The sequence below is a fragment of the Megascapheus bottae genome, chromosome 1 (genome assembly GCF_031878675.1).
Source record: "Megascapheus bottae isolate mThoBot1 chromosome 1, mThoBot2.hap1, whole genome shotgun sequence".
Classification (NCBI taxonomy): Eukaryota; Metazoa; Chordata; class Mammalia; order Rodentia; family Geomyidae; genus Megascapheus; species Megascapheus bottae.
Genome location: NC_143509.1, coordinates 32,119,269 through 32,140,653, shown reverse-complemented (window position 1 = coordinate 32,140,653; position 21,385 = coordinate 32,119,269). Strand labels below are relative to the sequence as shown.

Genomic DNA, 21,385 nt, shown 5'->3' with positions numbered 1-21,385 from the left:
CTAGGCAAGCACTCTACCACTAGGCCATACTCTAGGCCTAGTAGGAGATTTTAATACAGCTCTATCACCAAAGGACAGGTCAACCGAACAAAAGATGAGCAAAGTAGCTTCTGAGTTAAATAACAACAACCCAATTTACATTTATTTCAGCAGCTCACAAAACAGTCTCCAAAATAAATTATACCATACAATAAACAAAGAACCTATGCAACACAAGATTGACATAATTTGCCTTCTGTCTGACCACTGTGGAATCAAAGTAGTTCTCAAAAACAGAACATATTGTAGAAATCAAACACATGGAGACTGAACAACACACTACTGAATAACACCTGATTCACAGAAGAAATTAAGGACAATGAGGCTCAGGGACAGTTCCCGTGCACTGCAAAACTCATTTTAGGATACAAAACAATAAAGTCCTCAAAAAATGAAGTTGGAGGTAGGTTGTTCATACTTGTAACCAAGGTACTCAAGAGACTAATATTTCCGGACTTAAGTTCAAAGCTGTCCGGGGCTGAAAAGACAGTGAAATGTTTACCTTCATTCGTTTACCCAAAAATCCTGAAATGGAGATGTGGATCAAATGGTAGAGTACTAGTTTGAGCAGAAAAAGCTCAGAAATGGAGCCCAAACACTTACCTCAAGCCCTAGGACTGGAACACACACACACACACACACACACACACACACACACACACACACACACACACACACAAATATTATCATGTTATGTGTATCTATCAGAAATGACACACTTCATAACCTACAAATACAAATGTGGTGTTATTGTATATGATTAAAAGGAGTCAATAACTTCATAATGAGAGGAGTTCACAAATAAATTGGCAACTCTTTAAAAAGTCAAAATAATACAATGCCACATTAGAATGTGTTAAAACACAGCTAAACCAATCTTTTAAAGTGACAGACTTATGGGGATGTCTTCCTGGTGGATGATGATGCTTTACTGTGAAGTTGTCACAATAGTACGCTTGGCAGAAACAAAAAGGGAATAAGACTTACTAAACCACGTGATTGCCACACAATCTTCTTCTTTCTTGGAGAAAAAGAATATGAAAATATAAAAGAATATGGAATTTACAAAATGTGCTTTAAGGGCCACAATTTCCACGTCGTTTTGAGGTCAAAGATCCAGGAAGGATTGGTGATCACATTGGAATGGAGTCTCCCCAGGGCCCCCTTCATGTCCTGGTTCCTCAGGCTGTAGATGAAGGGGTTCAGGAAGGGGTTGACCACTGTGTACATCATCGAAGCCACCATGCTCTTGTGGGCAGAATAGGACATGGCTGAGCTGAGGTACACCCCAAAGGCTGTCCCATAGAACAAGCAGAGCATGCAGAGGTGAGAGCCACACTTGGAGAAGGCTTTGTGCTTGCTAGTGGTGGAGGACATCTTCATTAAAGAGGAGAGGATCTGACAGTAAGAGAACAGGATCCAGGTGGCAGGAAAGACCCCAAATAAAGCACATGACAGATACAAGCAGATGGTGTTGAGCAGCGTGTCAGAGCTGGCCACCTAGAGAATTTGAGCTAGTTCACAGAAGAAATGGGGATCTCGGTGCCCACAGAGAATGTCAGGCGAACCATGATCAGGATATAGAGCATGGCAATACAGAACATTATAAGCCAAGACACCAGGACCAGGAGGCCATGATCACCTGGTAGTTTAATGGGTGACAGATGGCCACAAATCTATGAAAGACCATTATGATCAATAGTAAATTATCCATTCCACCAGACATCATGAAGAAAAACACCTGAGTGACACAGTCTGGGTAGGAGATGTCCTTCCTCTGGGTCTGAATGTTCACCAGCATTTGGGGATGGTGGTGGAGGTGAAGCAGATGTCCACAAAGGACAAGTTGGAGAGGAAGAAGTACATGGGGGTGTGGAGGTGGGGGTCAGAGGTGACTGCCAGAATGATGAGCAGATTTCCAAGCACAGTGATCATGTACATGGACAGGAAGATCCCAAAGAGTATGGGCTGGAGTTCAGGGTCACCTGAGAGGCCCAAGAGGAGAAATTGCTTTAATAAGGTGTGATTTTCTCTTTCCATATCACTGGAATTCTCCTTCAGAGACAAGCAAATGTTCTAAGTCATCCACCCAGAATTCAGACAGTTATTTTACATTGTCAGATTTGTGTTAATATCTGTGTGTGTGTCTGTGTGTCTGTCAGTCTATGTGTGCGTCTGTCTTAATGCCTGTGTCTATGTGTGCATCTATCTTTGTGTATGTGTGTGTGTGTGTGTGTGCATGAGCACGCGCTTGTTTATGTGATTGTATGTGTGTGTGTGTGTGTGTGTGCAAGCACACACCAGTCCAAGGTCTTAAAAATCCAGGGCTGAATTCTCTTGCTTTGCTTATTTAACCAACGCTAGCATCCTACCTCTTGAGCACCAACTGTATCCTGCCCAAGATGGCTTTCAACTATGATCTTCAGATCTCACCATCCTGTGCAGCCATAAATCACCCTCACCAGAGATTTTCTTTTACCATGTCATCTTACACTAGGCAGTCATGCAAGATAGAATTCAAGTCACTGAAGTATGTCTGTTACATCTTTAGAATGACTGTCTCATTTTTCATCAGACGAATCTCTCAGAAAAAAAATGTGTTTTGGATGAAGTCTTTTCAGTATGAACCAAAATAATGACAGACACACACCAAGGAGAAAAGGCCAATTCCCAACCATCTGTAGAAAAAATCACAAGGAATATGTGCGAGTCTTAAGTCACTATGGAAGGAGGTAAGTTCCCCAGAATTCATGTATTAAAATATGTTTGATCAAATGAATTAATACATCAAAGGCTTACCTGTTGCAAAATCACCTGCTCATTATATTCTCAGATAATCAGGAGATAGGGATTGGAAAAAATTAACTTCCAAGTCAGCTTGGACAAAAACAATAAATAAATGAGACCTGATGTCAGCTACAAAGCTAGAGGGAGTGACATGTGCTCCCATAATCACAGTAAAGTGAAAGATACAGCTAAGCAGTTCATGCTCTGAGACCAGACTTGGTAAAAGGTGTAAGACCCTATCTGCATAATTACCTAAGTACAAAATGGTTGGAGATGTGCTTTGAATGCTTAAGCAGTTCCCTAGCAAGGATGGAGCTTAGAGTTCAAACCCCAGTCAATAAAAAAACAAAAATTTCAAGGCTTCTGTAAATATTAATCATCTTAAATTTTGAAAAAGGGAAAGTCCATGTGGATAGATGAATGTTTTAAACATAACACTTGACAAGACACACATGAAACAATGAGAAATGGATGTATCTCAAGATCCTTATAAATGTTCAAACATGCAGCCACAGAAAGGATGCAATCACTTGTGCTAGCTAGAAGATTTGGGAGGGCAAAGATGATGTGATGGGGATTATAGACTGAGGGCCAAGTGGGATTGGATGTAAACCCCTACATCAAAACTTCTGGCACTCTACTTCAATGTTCCCCTTGCACTGGAAAAATCAGATTCATTTGTGGGTCTGAGGTTTCATGTTGCTCTCATCTTTCATGTTTATCAGTGGCTATAGGAATCCCAATTCCTGGTACCCAGTGAAAAATACTAATGTCAGCAGGATCTAAAGGTTTGAAGGCTGGGGCATTGGGGGCTAATGCCCATAATTCTACCTATTGGGTTGGCTGAGCGCTGAAGTTCAAGGTTCAAGGCTAGTCCAGGCAGGAAAGTCTCTGATACTCCTATCTCCAAGTCACCAACAAAACCCAGAAGTGGGACTTAAGTGGTAGAAAACTGGTCTGGAGCTAAAAGAGGTCAGAGCCAGCACTGATACCCACATTTGGAGCCTTATTGCAAGCAGACACACACACAGACACACAGACACACACACACACACACACACACACACTCACAAATCTGTTATACTTCTTTCTGAAACCAATATGATAAGACAAGTTTGTCTTGTTTTTCTCTATTATGGGGAGAAGAGAGTGTGTAATTACACAGATAATAGTAAAACTCATTCACCTGAAACTCAATTGTTACTCACATTATCAGCCCTGGGTTAATATCTGTGTGCGTGTGAGTGTATGTGTGTGTGCATATGTGTGTGTGTGCAACTTTAACTCAGGGACATGATGTTTTCACTGAGATTTTTCACTCATGGTTAATGCTCTGCCACTTGAGCCATACCTCCACTTATGATTATTTCTGGGTTATTTGGGGAAAAGAGTCTCATGGACATTTCTACCTAGCCTGGTTGCAAACTGTGCCCCACTAGTCTCAACATGCTAAGTAGCCAGGCTTAAACATATACACTGCCAGTATCTACCCCTGTAAAATTTCCTACATTATTGTAGAACATTTTAATAAGAACAAAGGAAACAACAATCAGTACGGTTAATAAACAGATCATTGAAAACAGGAAATACAAAGAACGTTGACAATGTATACAACATACCTTGTCATGAAAGCCAGTCTGGGTTCCACTGCTGGACAGAGGAAACAAAATTAAAAAAAAACAATTGAGGAGAAAAATTAATAGATTTGGTGAAACCAGAACTCTTTTTTTCCATATATTTTTATTGTAATTAATAGAAGGGTTACCTTTTATTTGCCAGATAGAAGGTACATTAATTCACATACATTGATACTCTTTCTCATGTCTTGGTCCCCATTTCTATCCCCTTCACTCCCACCCCTCATCTTGTTTTCCTCACTTCCCTATCCAATTTCAAATAACCAAATACAAACATATCCAATATATCAGATAACAAAGTAAGACACTGTAACAATATGAGTAAATCAAGGGATAGCAAAAGACATGAGAGATAACATAGTACATTAAGGACAACAATCACTCATTATATGGCTTTTGTTTCTATATCCTAGAGGTCCTTTCATTTAGCATCATACTATATGGCATTTTGTATCTAGGTTTAGCTCTATTTCAAATCTCTGCTTGGAGAGACCAAGGTTGCTACTGATTATGACGAATGAGGGAAACCATTGAGCCTAATTTCCTTTGAGTCTGGCTTACTTCACTTAATATGACTTTTTCTAAGTGTTTCCATTTCCTAACAAATAGGGTGATGTAATTCTTTCTGACAGTAGCATAAAATTCCATTTTGTAAAATACCACATTTTGTTGATCCACTCATCAACTGAGGGACATCTGGGTTGGTTCCATATCTTCGCTATGGTAAATAGTGCTGCAATGAATATCATTGTGTTAGTGGATAGAGTCTGACCTTGTTTCTGGACAATTGGGTAAATGCCTAGTAGTGGAATCGCTGTGTCATAGAGGAGCTCTATGATAATCTTTTGAGGAACTGCCATCCTGCTATCCATAGTGGTTGAATGAGTTTGCACTCCCACCAGCAGTGTAGTAGTGATCCCTCCTGGCCAAATCCGCTCCAACATCTGCTGTTACTAGTTTTCTTGATCCTGGCCATTCTAACTGGAGTGAGATGGAATCTTAGACTTGTTTTGATTTGCATTGTTGAATCACCAATGGGTCATCGAAGAGATCAGAAAAGAAATCCAACAGTTTATGAAATTTAACAAAAAGGAGAACACAAAATACCAACTCCTTTGGTACATGGCAAAGGCAATACTCAAAGGAAAATTCATAGCTCTGAGTGCCTACAACAACAAACTGGAAAAATCACAAACCAACAATTTAATGTGTCTCCTTAAGCTACTGAAACAAGAGCAACAAACCAACCATAATCCCACTAGAAGGAAGCAAATTATTAAAATCAAAGCAGAATTAAATGAATTGGAGTCTAAAAATCTACAGAAAGAATCAAGAAAACAAGGAGTTGGTTCTTCAAAAAAATTAACAAAATTAACAGACCCTTAGCAAATCTTACCAAAAGAAGAGAGCATACCAAAATAAACAAAATCACAGACGAAAATGGTAAAATCACAACAGAAATTACCAAGATCCAGAATATCATAAGGGAATACTTCTCAAATCTTTATCCCAACAAATTTGAGAATCTAGAAGAAATTGATGAATTCCTAGCCAATATTAACATACCCACACTGAACCAAGGAGAACTAAGCCAACTAAACAGGCCTATTTCAAGCACTGAAATAGAAATGGCAGTAAGAGACCTTCCACCTAAGAAAAGCCCAGGGCCAGATGGATTCACAGCTCAATTCTATAAGGTCTTCAAGGCAGAGTTCACACCAATACTCCTCAAGCTCTTCAACGAAATTGAAAATGAAGGTCCTTTACCAAACTCATTCTATGAAGCCAGTATAACCCTCATGCCCAAACCAGACAGAGATTCATCAAAGAAAGAGAACTATAGACCTATTTCTTCGATGAACATCAATGTAAAACTTCTCAACAAAATACTGGCCAACCGTCTACAACACCTCATCAAAAATTATACACTATGATCAAAAAGGATTCATCACAGGGAGGCAAATCTGGTTCAACATACGCAAATCCATTAATATAATTCAACACATCAACAGGAGCAAGGACAAAAATCACATGATTGTCTCAATAGGTGCAGAAAAGGCATTTCACTAGATCCAACACACCTTTATGTTAAAAGCTCTGGAGAAACTAGGAATCCATGGAACATTCCTCAATATAATAAAGGCTGTGTATGACAAACCCACTGCTAGTATTATACTTAATGGTGAAAAGCTAAAGCCATTCCCTCTCAAATCAGGAACGAGACAAGGATGCCCACTCTCTCCACTCCTCTTTAACATAGTATTAGAATTCCTAGCCAGTGCAATAAGGCAAGAAGCAAGCATAAAGGGGATCCAAATAGGGAAAAAGGAAGTAAAACTCTCCCTCTTTGCAGATGACATAATCCTGTATTTAAAGAATCCTATAGACTCCACTCGCAAGCTCCTTGAGCTGATTCAAAACTTTGGAAGGGTAGCAGGCTATAAAATTAACGCTCAAAAATCAACTGCCTTCCTCTACGCCAACAGTGAGAGGAAAGAAGCAAGAATCAGGAAAGCAACTCCTTTTTCAATAGCTTCAAAGATAATAAAGTACCTAGGAATTAGCTTACCTAAGAATGTAAAGGACCTTTTTGATGAAAACTTTAAAACCCTAAAAAAGGAAATTAAAGCAGAACTAAGGAAATGGAAAATCCTCCCATGCTCCTGGATTGGAAGATTCAACATTGTGAAAATGACAATCTTGCCAAGGGCTATCTACAAATTCAACGCAATACCCATCAATATCCCAATGTCATTCTTTAAAGAAATAGAAGAGGCAATCCAAAATTTCATATGGAATAATAAAAGACCCCCTTTAGCAAAAACACTTCTTAGCAGAAAGAACAGCGCAGGAGGAATTTCAATACCAAACTTTACACTGTATTACAGAGCTATAATCATCAAAACAGCTTGGAACTGGCACAAGAACAGGCCTGAAGACCAATGGAATAGAACTGAAGACCCAGATATTAAACCACAGACCTATGGCCACCTAATCTTTGACAAGGGAGCCAAAAAATAGAGTGGAAGAAAGACAGCCTCTTCAACAAGCGGTGCTGGTAGAACTGGATAAGCACATGCAGAAAACTAAAGTTGGATTCTTCTTTGTCACCCTGCACCAAGATTAACTCCAAATGGATCAAAGACCTGAGGTAAAAGCCGACACTCTGAAAACTTTACAAGAAGGCATAGGAGATACACTAGGTCTCCTTGGCACAGGTCGAAACTTTCTTAATAAGGACCAAGAATCACAACAAATCAGAGAAAGGCTGGATAAGTAGGACTGCATTAAACTGCAGAGCTTTTGTATGGCAAGGGACATAGCTAGTAAATTAATTAGGAAGCCTACAGAGTGGGAGAAGATCTTCACCAACCACACAATGGATAATGGCCTAATATCTAAAATATATCAACAGCACAAAAAATTGTATCACCCCAAAACTAATCTCCAAAGAAACAACCATCCTATTAAAAGATGGGCCAAAGACTTAAAGAGAGTCTTCTCTAAAGAAGAAACAAAATTAGCCTATAGACACATGAAGAAATGCTCAACATCTCTGCTCATAAAAGAAACTAGAACTCTTTTCCCTAAGGAAAGGGAATTCCCATTCAAATATTACATAAATTTGATGTGTTCCCACTCTTACTGTGTCAAAACTATAATTAACTACATGTTTGCTTCTTCATTTTCTTCTTTATTCATTTGAATTTTTTAAACAAAGACAGCACAGATCGCTTCTCTGAAAGTTTCTGAAACTCTGAAATGTGCTCTTAGGAACTCTGCTGGGATTTTAAAGGAACCTTGATTCAGACAATTGCATTGGATGGTCAACAGGGATATGTTTAACTTTGTAGTGTGTTAATGGTTTCATTATCAAAAGAATTCATTAAACAAATGGTACAATTATTCTACCATTCTCTAAATATTGCACTTCCAAAGGCTACCAAGAAGATTGCAGTATGAGAAAAAATTCCTGCCAAATTTATGTCAATTAGTACCACAGTAGGAGCTATTTTACTTGTTCCCATGGGCATGTAATTCTTCTTTTATTTTGCTTGATTTAAAAATCACATGAAGGGAACAAGAGTTTGGCCTGCTGGTAGGGTGCTGGCCTAGCATGTATGAAAACCCAGGTTCCATTTCCCCTGTCACATACACAGACAGAAAGCCAGAAGTGGTGTTGTGGCTTAAGTGGCAGAGCAGAAGCCTTGAGAAAGCCGAAGGACCATGCTCAGGCCCTGAGCTCAAGCCCTACAACTGGCCAAAAAAAAATCACATGAAATCTCATTAAGGAATAATTATTTCTAGAAGAGCCAAAAATGCAGGTATCATTGTTTAATGCTAAAAGTCTCCACAGGAATCACTGGAGATAGAGAATTACTTGTCATCCTAATTACTATGGAGGAAAGAAAAATGTGGTTTTTAAAATTTTTGTTGTAAAGGTGATGTACAGAAGAATACAGTTACATAAGTCAAATACTTAGTACATGTTCTTCTTGAACAGCAGCTCCTCTTCCCTTGTTTTCATTTATTCCTCCCAAACTCTTCCCCCACAAGTTGTATAGAACATTTTCAACAAGGTCTAATCAGTAGCTCTGCTTAATTGGTTTATCATTTGTCTAGCCATTTCTATGCTTCCCCAATCCCTCCGGAAATCACATAAATTTATATACAAAGCAAAAGGTACAGAAATAATAATAAGAAGAAAAGCAACAAAATTACCATTTGGTTAATCTCATGTTACTGTATCTGACTTTGTTACTTGCTATATTGTATATATGTTTATTTGATTATTTGAAATAGGACAGGGAAGGGGGGAAACAGATGGTTGGGAGGGAGTTGGGGGAGGGAAATAGGAACAAAAACATGAGGAGTATCAGTGTGTGAGAAGTAATGTACCTATTGTCTGGCTAATGTCACTGTAACCCCTCTATATATTACAATATAAAAGCAAAAAGAAAAGCAACAAAAGGAAAAAACAGAAGTTAAAAAATGAGCAGCAGGGCTGGGAATGTGGCTTACTGGTAGAGTGCTTGTCTAGTATGAATGTAGCCCTGGGTTCAATTCCTCAGAACCACATGAGTAGGAAAAGCCAGAAATGATACTCTGGCTCGGGTGGTAAAATTCTAGCCTTAAGCGAATAGATGGTCACAGTGCCCAGGCCCTGAGTTCCAGCCCCAGATATGCAACACAAACACACACACACACACACACACACACACACACACACACACACACACACACGTGAAGCAAGAAGGTTCTTTTTCCTTTTTCTTGGAGTTTATTTTGATAGGCCTCATTTTGTATTATCATATGCACATAGCAATTGAGCCCTTGTGATCCCTTCCTAAGAATATCATCCTTTGGTCTCATGTATGAATGTTTAGAATGCTGCGTAATTTATCATGTGTAGTCTAATGTTTGTCTTTTATTGTCCATTAGGTTTACTTGTAGATGTATAAGCACATTCTAATTATTGCAAATAAGGGAATCTATGCATGCTAAGTTTATTCGGGTCTGACTTACTCTGCTGAATACACTTTTTCCCCAAGTCTTTTCATTTCCTCTTTTCCTCATGAAAGAGGCAATGTCATTCTTTCTAATGGAAGCATAGAATTACATTCATTCATATCATATTTTCTTTATCCAGTCCTTTACTGAGGGGCATCTGTGTTGATTTCATAACTTGGTTAATGGTAATCAGTGCTGTAATGAACTTGGTTGTTCTGGTAACTTTATTTATTTATGTCTTTATTTATTTATTTATTTTGTTGGTCATGGGGCTTGAACTAGGCCTGGGTGCTGTCCCTGAGCTCTTGTGCTCAAGGCTACCACCCCACCCTAGAGCCAATCTCCACTTCCCATTTTCTAGAGGTTAATTGGAGATAAGAGTCTCAGGTCCTTTAGTGCCTGGGCTGGCTTTGATCCTTTATCTTCAGATCTCAGGCTCCTGAGTAGCTAAGATTACAAGCGAGAGCCCCCATGCTTGGCCTGTTCTCATAGCTTTAGGTAGAACTTGTTTGTGTCTCTTGAATAAATGTCCAGAAGTAGAATTGCTGGATCATAGGAAAACTATATGTATAGTCTTTTGAGGAATCTTCATACTGCTTTCCAGGTTGGTTGAATGAGTTTATACTCCTACCAATAGTGTAGTAGTGATCCCATTGTAACATATCCCCACCAGCATTGGTTATTGAAGTTTTCTTTATAATGGCCATTTTAACTGGGGTGACATGAAATATCAGTGTCATTGGATTTGCATTTTTCTTTTTTTGGCCCAAGATGTTGAACATCTCTTCATGTGTCTATTGGCCATTCTTACTTCTTCTCCTATTATGTCTACCTTTAAGTCTTTAGCTCATTTAATATTTGGGCTTTTTAAGAGGATTTGCTTTTGGGATGTGGGTTTTTTTTAGCTCTGAGTATATTTTAGTTAAGAGGTCCATATCCAGTGATAGCTAGTAAATTTTTCTCCCATTTTGTGGCTTTCCACTTATCTTGCTAACTATGTTGCTGTGCAGAAACCCGTCAGTTTCGTGCAATCCCATTAGTCTAGTCTTTCTTGGATTTGTTGTGGTTTTCTGGATCTCCACTTAGAAAATGTTGACCTGTGCCAAGGAGACCTGATGTTTCCACTATCCCTGCCTGAAATATTTTCATGGAATCTGGCCTTACATTGAGGTATTTCACCCATTCGGAATTTATTCTGTTGAGGGATGGTATATGAGGATCTATCCTTCAGTTCTCTACAGATGTATTGCCAGTTCTGCCCAGCACCATTTGTGAATAGACTATCTTTCATCCATTCTGTGTTTATCAAAAATTAGGTGCCTACTTGATTGTGGGTTCATTTCTGAGAAGAAGAGATGAAGAAGACGAAGAAGATGAAGAAGACGATGACAATGACAACGACGAAAACGACGACGACGACGAAGAAGAAGAAGAAGAAGAAGAAGAAGAAGAAGAAGAAGAAGAAGAAGAAGAAGAGGAAATAAATGCTCAGAAACAACATATTAGACAAATGAGACTGCATTTATCTGCAGAATTTCTGTATGCTAGACATACTGGACATAGGTAGAAAGTTAAATGGAAAGCCCACAGAGTGGAAGACCTTCACTAATAATACAACAGAGAAACACCTCATATGTAAAATATATCAATGTTCAAAAAATAAATCTCTCCAAAACAAATCTTCAAAGAAACAACCATCCCAGTAAAAGATGGGCCAAAGACTTAAATAGACACTTCTCTAAAGAGGAAATAAGAATGGCCTATAGACATATGAAGAAATGCTGGACATCTCTGGCCATAAAAGAAATGCAAATCAAAACAACTCTAAGATTCCACCTCACTCCAGTTAGAACGGCCATGATCAAGAAATCTAATAACAACAGATGCTGGCAGAGATGTAGCCAAGAGGGATCACTACTACACTGTTGGTGGGAGTCTCAACTCGTTCAATCATTCTGGAAAGCAGTATGGCGATTGCTCAAAAGACTAAACATAGAACTCCCCTATGACCCAGCAATTCCACTTCTTGGCATTTACCCAAATGTCCAGAAACAAGGACATACTAAAGCCATTAGCACAATGATGTTCACTGTAGCATCATTCACCACAACTAAAATATGGAACCAATCCAGATGAATGGATCAAGAAGATGTGGAACTTGTGCACAAAAACATGAGAAAGGGAGTCAAGGTTTGAGAAGTAATGTACCCATTATCTGATGAATGTAGCTGTAACCCCTTTATACATTATCCTTACAATAAAATGCAACAAATAATGAGAAGAAGAGGAGGAATAGGTAGAAGAAGAAAAAGAAGAGGAGGAAGACAAGGACAAGGACAAAGAAGAAGGAGAAGAAGAAGGAAGAAGAAGAAGAAGAAGAAGAAGAAGAAGAAGAAGAAGAAGAAGAAGAAGAGGCAGCGGCGGAGGAGGAAGAGGAGCAGGAGGAGGAGGAGGAGGAGGAGGAGGAGGAGGAGGAGGAAGAGCTGGAGGAAGTTCAGTCAGTTATGTGGTGGAGACAGGATAGCTTATATATATTCTCTGAGATGGACATGCGCTGAATCACGCCCAGTACCAGGCCACTCCTTGACACATTGCTGGACTGTTCCTTTTGCCTGCTCACTAGGCCAATCCATTCACTTGCCATTCCAGTGGAGGGCTCCCCTCACCAGTTAGCTCCCATGGCTCTAAAGTGCTTGGACGCTTGCAGTTAGTGCACATTCACTGTAGGTTGACCACTGGAACATTGAGAGTTCTCTAGGTCTGGGTGTCCTGATACTTCTGGACTGGCCTCTGCCTCTCTTTACTCTCTCTGGGTCTGGTGTGGGAGTTTCCAGCATCAGAATGCTGCAGTGTAGTGGTTGGTGGGTTTTAGAGATCAAGGCAGCCACTAGGCCACTTTCTCGAATTGCTGGCATGAGATGGGGCAGGATGTGGTAGAGCTTTTTTGTGATTTTCTATCCTTATGTGTAGAAATTATGAGTATATTCAGTTCCTGTGACTCTCGGGTTGATTGTTTTTGTTTGTTTTTCAGCTTGTTTTTATATCTATGGTTGTCAATCTTTCAGGGAGGTGTTGTTAGGAAACCATACCTCTATTAGGTTAGAATAAGCTGGAGTGATTCCTTGTTGTTTGACCACCTTTTTACTTCTTCCTCTCTTTCCTGATTTTCACAATTAAGTGTAATGCTGACAGTAACATTGTCATAGCAGTCTGTATTATAGTGAGGAATGTTCCGTGGATTTCTAGTTTCCCCAGAGCATTTTTCATAAAAGGATGTTGAATTTTATCAGATGTATTTTCTGCACTTATTGAGTTGATCATATGGTTCCTGTCCTTGTTTCTATTGCTGCCTTTTTCTTTTACTATATCTGACAGTACCTACAAGAATATTCTTAAAGTCACACAAGAAACTGGAAGTTCCCTGCTATTTAATTATTACGTACATGATGTTCCTGCCAGCATTTTCTGATGGTGCCTGTGGCATTTTTTATGAGGTGTGTACTGTTTAGATCCTCATATATGTTGAGATTTTGCCATAATTTTCATGCCTATCTTGTCATTCAGGTTTATCTACACCACATCAAACTTCAAGGGCATCCCACTTATTGTGCCTGAATACAGTCTCACATACTTTTAGCTCTTTGTTGGTGTAGGGGACATAGGAATATCATGGGCTTTTCTTCCTGAGGTTGCTTCAAAACTATGGTCCTCAAATTTCAGCCTCCTGAGTTAGCAATGATTAGAGGCATGAGCCAGACGTGGCAGGCTGCCCATCATATTTCAATGACAAAAACAAACATTTGACTTTGGCCATCATTTAAATGAGGAAAAATACACCCTAGTCATCTCCAGTAAATGCAAACCCTAGTCTGACCTTAGCTACCAAAAAGTTCCTATTAAATACAAATATTGAAGAAAATAGAAATGCCGCAGGATATTTGCTCTAGAATTCCTAATTTCCCCTCAAATTACCTGATAGGAATAATAGTTGCACTATCAAAATCTAAGTCACACATAATTTGTGTTAATATTGTTGAGATATTAATACATAATAAATTTTAGGTATTGCCGTAAGATCACTGGCAAACAGATTTCTCCTGAGAATCGCAAGGGCCTGATTATTTTCAAAGACAATTTCTTCTTTCATCATCCATTACAATCATCATGTCCTCAGAGACTGGAAATAACAAGGAGCAATTTAGTGAATGCAGAGCTTTGTGCATTGAGATCTCAAGGTGCTAGATTTATAAACGATCAGTCCTGTTTCTCTATCTACCTACTCAGGCCATTGCTCCTATCTGGGGAGTCGGCAGTCCTGTGATCTCCGTTCAGTCACTCTGTGGTTCTAGGCATCCACACATGACTCCTCCTTCCTAGCGGTTGTGCTGACCAAACCTCAACCTTGCTGACACACCAAGGATGGGAAAGGGAGAGGATGGAGACGCACTGTTCACGTTCCAACAGAAGCCCAGGGCATCTCAGTGAGTTACAGGGCTAGGAGGGAGGAGGACAACAGGTGTATTTCCTCATAACCTCTTCAGTCATGGCAGGTGGGTGAGCCAGAAGCAAAGGATCCAGAATGCAAAGTTGAGTTCAGAAGCCCAGGAAATTTAAAGTCTTTAGATTGTGAGGGTAGAATTCCTCTCATAGGTAATTTTGCTTTCCTTGCACATGATCTAGTTTATGACAATCTAATACTTTGGGGAAGATTATGGCTCCCACAAAATAAATCTCTAAGAATGGTTAGTTCAGGTGGCCCATGCTTTTATTCCTACCTACTCAAGAAGCTGAGATCTGAAGTTCACAGTTCAAAGCTAGCCTGAATAGGAAAGTATGTGACACTGTTATCTCCAATTAACCACCAAAAACCTGGAAGTGGAGCTGTGGCTCAAGTGGTTAAAGGGACAGCCTTCAGTTGGAAAAAATTGAGAGACCGTGCCTAGGCTTTCAGTTCAAGTCCAAGAACTAAACAAATTCAAATACAAGGAAACAAAAATAAAAAAGAAACAATAGAACACATCGTATTTAATTTTTTAAATATAATCACATGTAAGGTGACATTATACCTATTTTATTGATGACCAAATTGTCACAATATTATTTAAAATATTTCCCTACTTATGTTTCTGTTGTTAGGAGAGTTGAAAGTCTGAGTTTTCATCAAGAGTCTGAATTTGGGGGACATTCCATCTATTTTATGAGAAAAGATGAAGTTAAAATAATTTTTATTGGTCATCAGGTTTTATATCAGGACCTGGGTGCTATTCCAGAGATCTTTGTGCTCAAGGCTAGCACTTTGGCACTTCGAGCCACAACTCCATTTCTGGGTTTTTAATGGTTGATAGGAGATAAAAGTCTCACAGGGACTTTTCTGCCCACGCTGACTTGGAGCCACGATCCTCAGATCCCAACAGGTTAGAAAGCTTTGAATTAATATAAGTTGGTAGAGTTGCAGCTTCAAACTCTGCTGTGGTTCTAGACATCAGTTTCTTATGACACCTAATGGAGGAATGCCACTGATGAGGGAAACATATCCAGATAAACAGTAGCAAATACCTGTTTGGCAAACACAACCTGATATATTTCTTTGAGGTAGTGAAGCGATGATAAAATAATTCTGTACTTGCTGAGTGCCCATGGCTTATGTCGGTAATCCTACACTCTTGGGTGGGGTATCATAGTTTGAAGATAGCTCATCCAGGAAAAATCAAGCTGACTGTTATTTCCCATTTGCCACCCAAGTAGTAGAGTTCCATCCCTGAGTGAAAGACCTGAGGGACAGCCTCCAGGCACTAGGTTCAAGTTCCTGGTACATGAGCAAGCAAGCACACACACAAATACACACATACACACACACACATACACACACACACATACACACATACACACACACACACACACACACACACACACATACAAATTCTGCACTTACTGACCATCAGCACAAAATACTATTTAAACGTGTCAATAATAGTGCATGGTAGTTCAGAATTGTTATTATTGTTGGTGTTGTCTTGTGATTTTGGTTCATTTAACAAAAACTCATTATCCAAAGGAGATGTACAATAGATATATTTTTAGTTATGTTAAAACAAAAAAAACTAAAAAGAATATTTGACCCTCAAACACACAACATTTGAGTAGGATCCTTTATCTCCATAAAACCAGCTATATAAAGACTGGATAAAGTAAACCATCAACCACGGTCAGGGTCATAAAACGTGCTACTGAATTCTGAAAATGTCCTTGTAATCAGAGGTCCAGACAATGTGCCTTCTACCACCAGGCCCTGACCAATTGAAAAATGATTGATTTTCCTCCTATATATGTATCTATTTTTATATACCCTGGACCCTATAAGTGAACTTTTTCACTCCAGGCAATAACAATATCACTTAAGTGACAGCTCCACTTCCAACTTTTTGCTTTAATTGGGAATAAGAAGCTCAGAGACTTTACTTCCCAGGTTCACTTTGAACTGAAATCTTAACACTTATAATTTTGGATCTTCAGATTATACATATAAGCCACCTGAGCCAGGCAGGATTTATATTCTTATCATTAGCAGGAATATTCAACATGAATAAAATAACCTATATTTGAAAAATTCATAGTGCCCTTTTAGTTAGATTACTTTTTCCTTAGGGAGAGAAGGATATTCCTTTTTCCCATTTTTTTCCTTCAAAAAGAAGAAACTGAGATCAGGATGTATGATCTCAAAAATTACCTTGAGTCTCCAAAGCTCTTGAACCAACCAACCACATATTGGGTTTGTACAGAACAAGTGGCTTTCAGAGACTCCAATGAGTTTAATTAAAGAGCTCAGCTGAGGAATATTCCTGAACTTATTTGAATGTGCAGTCCACAAGGACACTTATTCCCCCTGATTTGCTTTTTTTTCACTTTATTTTTTTATTATCGTGGTAATGCATAGAAAGGTTACAGTTACATTCACCAGACAGAAGGTGCATTACTTCTCACACATTGATACCCTGTCTTTTGTTTGTCTTCCCATTTCCCTCCCCACCCCCTCCCAAACATCTTGTTTCCCCTCTTCCTTGGTTTGCTTTAAAACTAACATTTTTATATCCAAAGACTAAACATTCTCTCTCTTTCACCAGGTGTCCCATTCACAGGGAGGCAGACAACTTCACCTGTGTCTGGGAATTTCTCCTCCTCGGACTCTCACAGGATCCTGAACTCCAGTCCTTATTACTGGTGTTATTCTTGACACTTTACCTGGTCACCATGCTGGGAAACTTGCTCATCATCCTGGCCGTGGGCTCTGACCCCCACCTCCACACCCCCATGTACTTCTTCCTCTCCATCCTCTCCTTGGCTGACATTGGTTTCAGCAACAGTATCGTTCCCCAGATGCTGACCAACCTCCAGACACACAGCAAATTTATCAGCTATGCTGGCTGCCTGACTCAGGTGTTCTTCTCTTACCTATTTGGAGGTCTGGAGTGTCTGCTCCTTGGTGTGATGGCCTATGACCGCCTGGTGGCCATCTGTCACCCATTGCACTACCAAGTCATCATGCACCCTCGTCTCTGTGGAGGGTTGGTTCTGGTGACATTGTTTTTCAGCCTCCTGGATGCCCAGATGCACTGCTCCATGGTGTCCCATCTGACCTTCTGCACAGAGGTGAAGATCCCCCATTTCTTCTGTGAGGCTTCTCAACTTCTCACTCTTGCCTGTTCTGACATCTCCAGTGACTCCATACTGATCTACGTGGTGAGTGTTGTGTTTGGGGGTGTCCCAGCCTCGGGGATCTTTTATTCTTACACACGCATCATTTCCTCCATTATGAAAATCCCCTCAAGAGCGGGGAAGTACAAAGCTTTCTCCACCTGCGGATCTCACCTATCAGTGGTTGGCTTGTTTTTCGGCACCGTCACCGGAGTCTACCTTGCTTCAGCCATCTCTCAGTCCCACAGAATGGTGGCTGTGGTGGCAGTGATGTACACCGTGGTCACACCCCTGCTAAACCCCTTCATCTACAGTCTGAGGAACACGGACATCAAGAAAGCTCTCCTGAGGATTCTCAGGGGATTGGCATGATCACTATGCCTCTGCTCTCTCCTAAGCAAAATCAAGACTATGCAGAAAGAAATTCTTGAGTAGAGGAGCTGGAAGCATGGCCTAGTGGTAGGGTGCTTGCCTAGCATTCACAAAGCCCTGGGTTTGATTCCTCAGAACCACATACACAAAAAAGCTGGAAGTGGTGCTGTGACTGAAGCGATGCAGTGCTAACCTTGAGAAAGCCCACAGACAGTGCATAGGCCCTGAAATTGAATATTTAAATTGAGAAAGGGGGTTGAGGTGGTGGAGGAGAGCAATGGAAGCAGTGACAATGACCAAGAAGCATTTTACTCATAACCTGACTTGCATATTATAGCCCCCTTTAGTACTTAATAATAATATTTATAATTATAGAAAATAAATTTTGAATCTCCAAATATAATGTATATCTAATCACAATCCTTTTTTCCTTGTTTATCCATATTTTTCTCTTGTCATAGTTCCATTCGATCAGAGTTTTATGTGTGTGTGTTTCTACCTTATGACACTGTACATATATCAATGCAGCATGTGTTATATTTCATAATATCTCTTTTCAATCAGGTTCTTAGTTCTTTCTAGCATTAGATGTAGACTTTCCTTTTATTTTCATCTCATTTATTTCTTCAAATAAGTAGATAGGTAGATAGATAGAGAGAGAGACAAAGATAGAGCTAGAGATATATCTTAGGAGGATCTAACCATTGGGTTAAAACATTAAATTTATCGGAATTCCAAAATGAATACAAGAAGAAACTTGGTATACTTGAATAACTGTTGAATACCTTGGAAATGGCTAGAGGTTGCTACTTCTGCTTAATTGGAATGAATAATTCTACTGTAGAAGCTTTCTGGACTAATGGAATGACCAGAAAAATTTGGGAGGTCTATCAGAGCCAATAATTCTTTCTGCTATATGTGAACCAAATACATATGTGTTTACATAAATGTATGTTCATTAATAGGCTAGATGCTGGTGGCTCCTACATGTGGTCATAGTCATTTATGAGACTGAGAATTGTGGTTCAAAGGCAGACCAAACAGGAAAGTTCATGAGGCTCTTTTTTTTCCAGACTGGGGATTGAACTCAGGGACTAGGCACTGAAGTTTCTGAAGGCTAGTGATCTACTCCTTGAGTCATATCATCACTTCCAGCTTTTTCTCTGTATGTGGTACTGAGGAATCAAACCCTGGGCTCTGTGTGTGCTCGGCAAGCACTCTACAACTAGGCCGCATTCCTAGCCCATGAGACTCTTATCTACAATTAATCTCATCAAAAACAGCCAGAAGTTGGGGATGTGGCTGGCTCAAGTGGTGGTGCACTAGCCTTGAGCATAAGAAGCTCAGAAAAAGTACCTTGGACTTGAGTTCAAACTTCAAGTCTGCTATAGAAAGTGTATTAGTAAGGCCCATGAATATCTAGTAAGACAGAACAATAAGATATAGAAATACTAATATGACAGAAAACTGAAAATTTTTCCATGGAATATATAAGAATCAATAAGAAAGTGCCATAAATATATTGACATGATTCCACACAAATTAATTGGACAAAATAATGCAAGAATGACACCTGATTTTGAGTGGAGCATAGAGAAATAATTATTCCTTTTATGGCTAATTGCATCATCTTTCCATATGTAAATTCCTTCCCTCTGTGCTTTAAATGACTCCAACACAGGATCCTCCTGAAAAATAAGCTAGAGGAAAAAAAAAACAAAAGATTTGGAATGTCTCTAATTTTAGAATAGTTGCCTAAGAAGTGTGAGGCCCTGAGATCAAAGACCACTATCAGCTGCAATCTTAATGAATTTGGATAAATACCAGTGTTCAGGAACAATACCCACAGATATCATCAATCTATTTCAATCCAAAGAGGAACTTCTCCACCTATAGAGTCTCCTCACTACAAAAAAATCCCTAGGATTTCTGAGAGGAGTAAGACACAAGGTATACATGAGATACATAGGAGTATTCACAGCACTCTTCCATAGATCCTTAGCAAATGAGGACAAGGAATGAGAGATGGAATAAAATCAATGACGTGGAAGAAAACCATTGCTATCCAGACACACATGAGTTGACAAAAGAAGTCTTTCAGACATGAGAAAATATTTTTAAAATTCAGGAGAAAAACTCTCAGGGAATTTGTTATAAATATGTCTGACTTACATTATTAAAGTGGCTCTGTCCATATAATGAATGATTGTTGTCCTTAATGTACTATGTTGTCTCTCATCTCCTTTGCTGTCCCTTGGTTATCTCATATTGGTATAGTATCTCACTTTGTTATCTGATATATTGAATTCATTTGTATTTGGATATTGAAACTTGATAGGGAAGGGGGGAAAACCAAGACGGGTGTGGGGTGTGGGGGGGGAGGGAAACGGGTACCAAGACATGTGAAAGGGTATCAATGTATGTGAATTAGTGCACCTTCTATCTGGCAAATATCATGTAACCCTTTTACTAATTACAATAAAAAAATTAAGTGGCTCTGTGTGTGTGTGTGTGTGTGTGTGTGTGTGTGTGTGTGTGTGTGTGCATATGCACCTGTATTTGTGTCTGTTTGGTGCTTTGAACTCAATTCCATTCCTGAGCCTTTTTTCCTCCAAGTTAGGGCTCTACCACTTGAGCCACAGCTCTACTTCTGCCTCTTTTGGTGGATATGTGGAGATAAGAGTCTCACCAACTGGTAATTCTACCTGTTATCCTGCTTTCAGATCCTGAGAAGCTAGGATTACAGATGGGAGTGACCAGTATCTCACTTGCAAGTTTATTTGTTCACCATGTTCTCTTACACTGGGCATCTAATCTGAGATAGAATTCTCCTCATCTTTTGACCAACTGTATTATTTCTCAACAGATGAATATTACAGAAAAAGCCCATTCGGGTGAATTCTTTCCAACCTGAACCAAAACAATGACAGACACAGATAGGAGAAAGGACCCAATCCCCAACTATCTCTAAAATCAGTCACAAGGAATAGGCATTGGGCTTCTGGTAATTTGTATAGGTTCTTCAGTGATTACAGACTGAATTACATTACCAGAATTCACAGATAAAATATATTTCTGATTGAATCAAATAAAATATTGAAATCTTACTTTGGATATTAGCTCGTGTATGCTATCTCAGATATTCAGGAAATAGAGATAGGGAAAATAGAAATTTCAGGCTGTTCATGGTAAAAAACAAACATAAATAAAATGAACCCATTGTCGATTAATAAGCTGAACGTGGTTATATATGTTCCCATAATCACAGTTCAAGAGGAGAGGTATACCTAGGAGGTTCATGTTGTGAGGCCTGCCTGGAGGAAGTGTAAGACCCTCCGTGAATAAGT

At 39.4% G+C, this 21,385-nt stretch overlaps 1 protein-coding gene and 1 pseudogene across 1 annotated transcript; one reads left to right on the top strand and one right to left on the bottom strand.

The window, feature by feature from the left end:
• Positions 1 to 1,101: 1,101 nt before the first annotated feature.
• LOC150068913 (olfactory receptor 7D4-like) lies at positions 1,102 to 2,082 on the bottom strand (annotated as a pseudogene).
• Positions 2,083 to 14,393: 12,311 nt separating this feature from the next.
• Positions 14,394 to 20,862, top strand: LOC150068912 (olfactory receptor 7G3-like). Its single transcript, XM_090329590.1, has 3 exons — positions 14,394 to 14,455; positions 17,096 to 18,025; positions 20,727 to 20,862. The coding sequence occupies exons 1-3, from the start codon at positions 14,394 to 14,396 to the stop codon at positions 20,860 to 20,862; spliced, it is 1,128 nt and encodes a 375-aa protein (XP_090185716.1).
• The last annotated feature ends 523 nt before the right edge of the window (positions 20,863 to 21,385 follow it).

Coding starts and splice junctions, on each gene's coding strand:
- LOC150068912 (XM_090329590.1), top strand. CDS start 14,394: ATGGGAAAGGGAGAGGATGGAGACGCACTGTTCACGTTCCAACAGAAG. Junction 14,456..17,095: donor CAGAAGCCCAGGGCATCTCA/GTGAGTTACAGG, acceptor CTCTTTCACCAG/GTGTCCCATTCACAGGGAGG. Junction 18,026..20,726: donor GCTCTCCTGAGGATTCTCAG/GGGATTGGCATG, acceptor ATAAGAGTCTCA/CCAACTGGTAATTCTACCTG.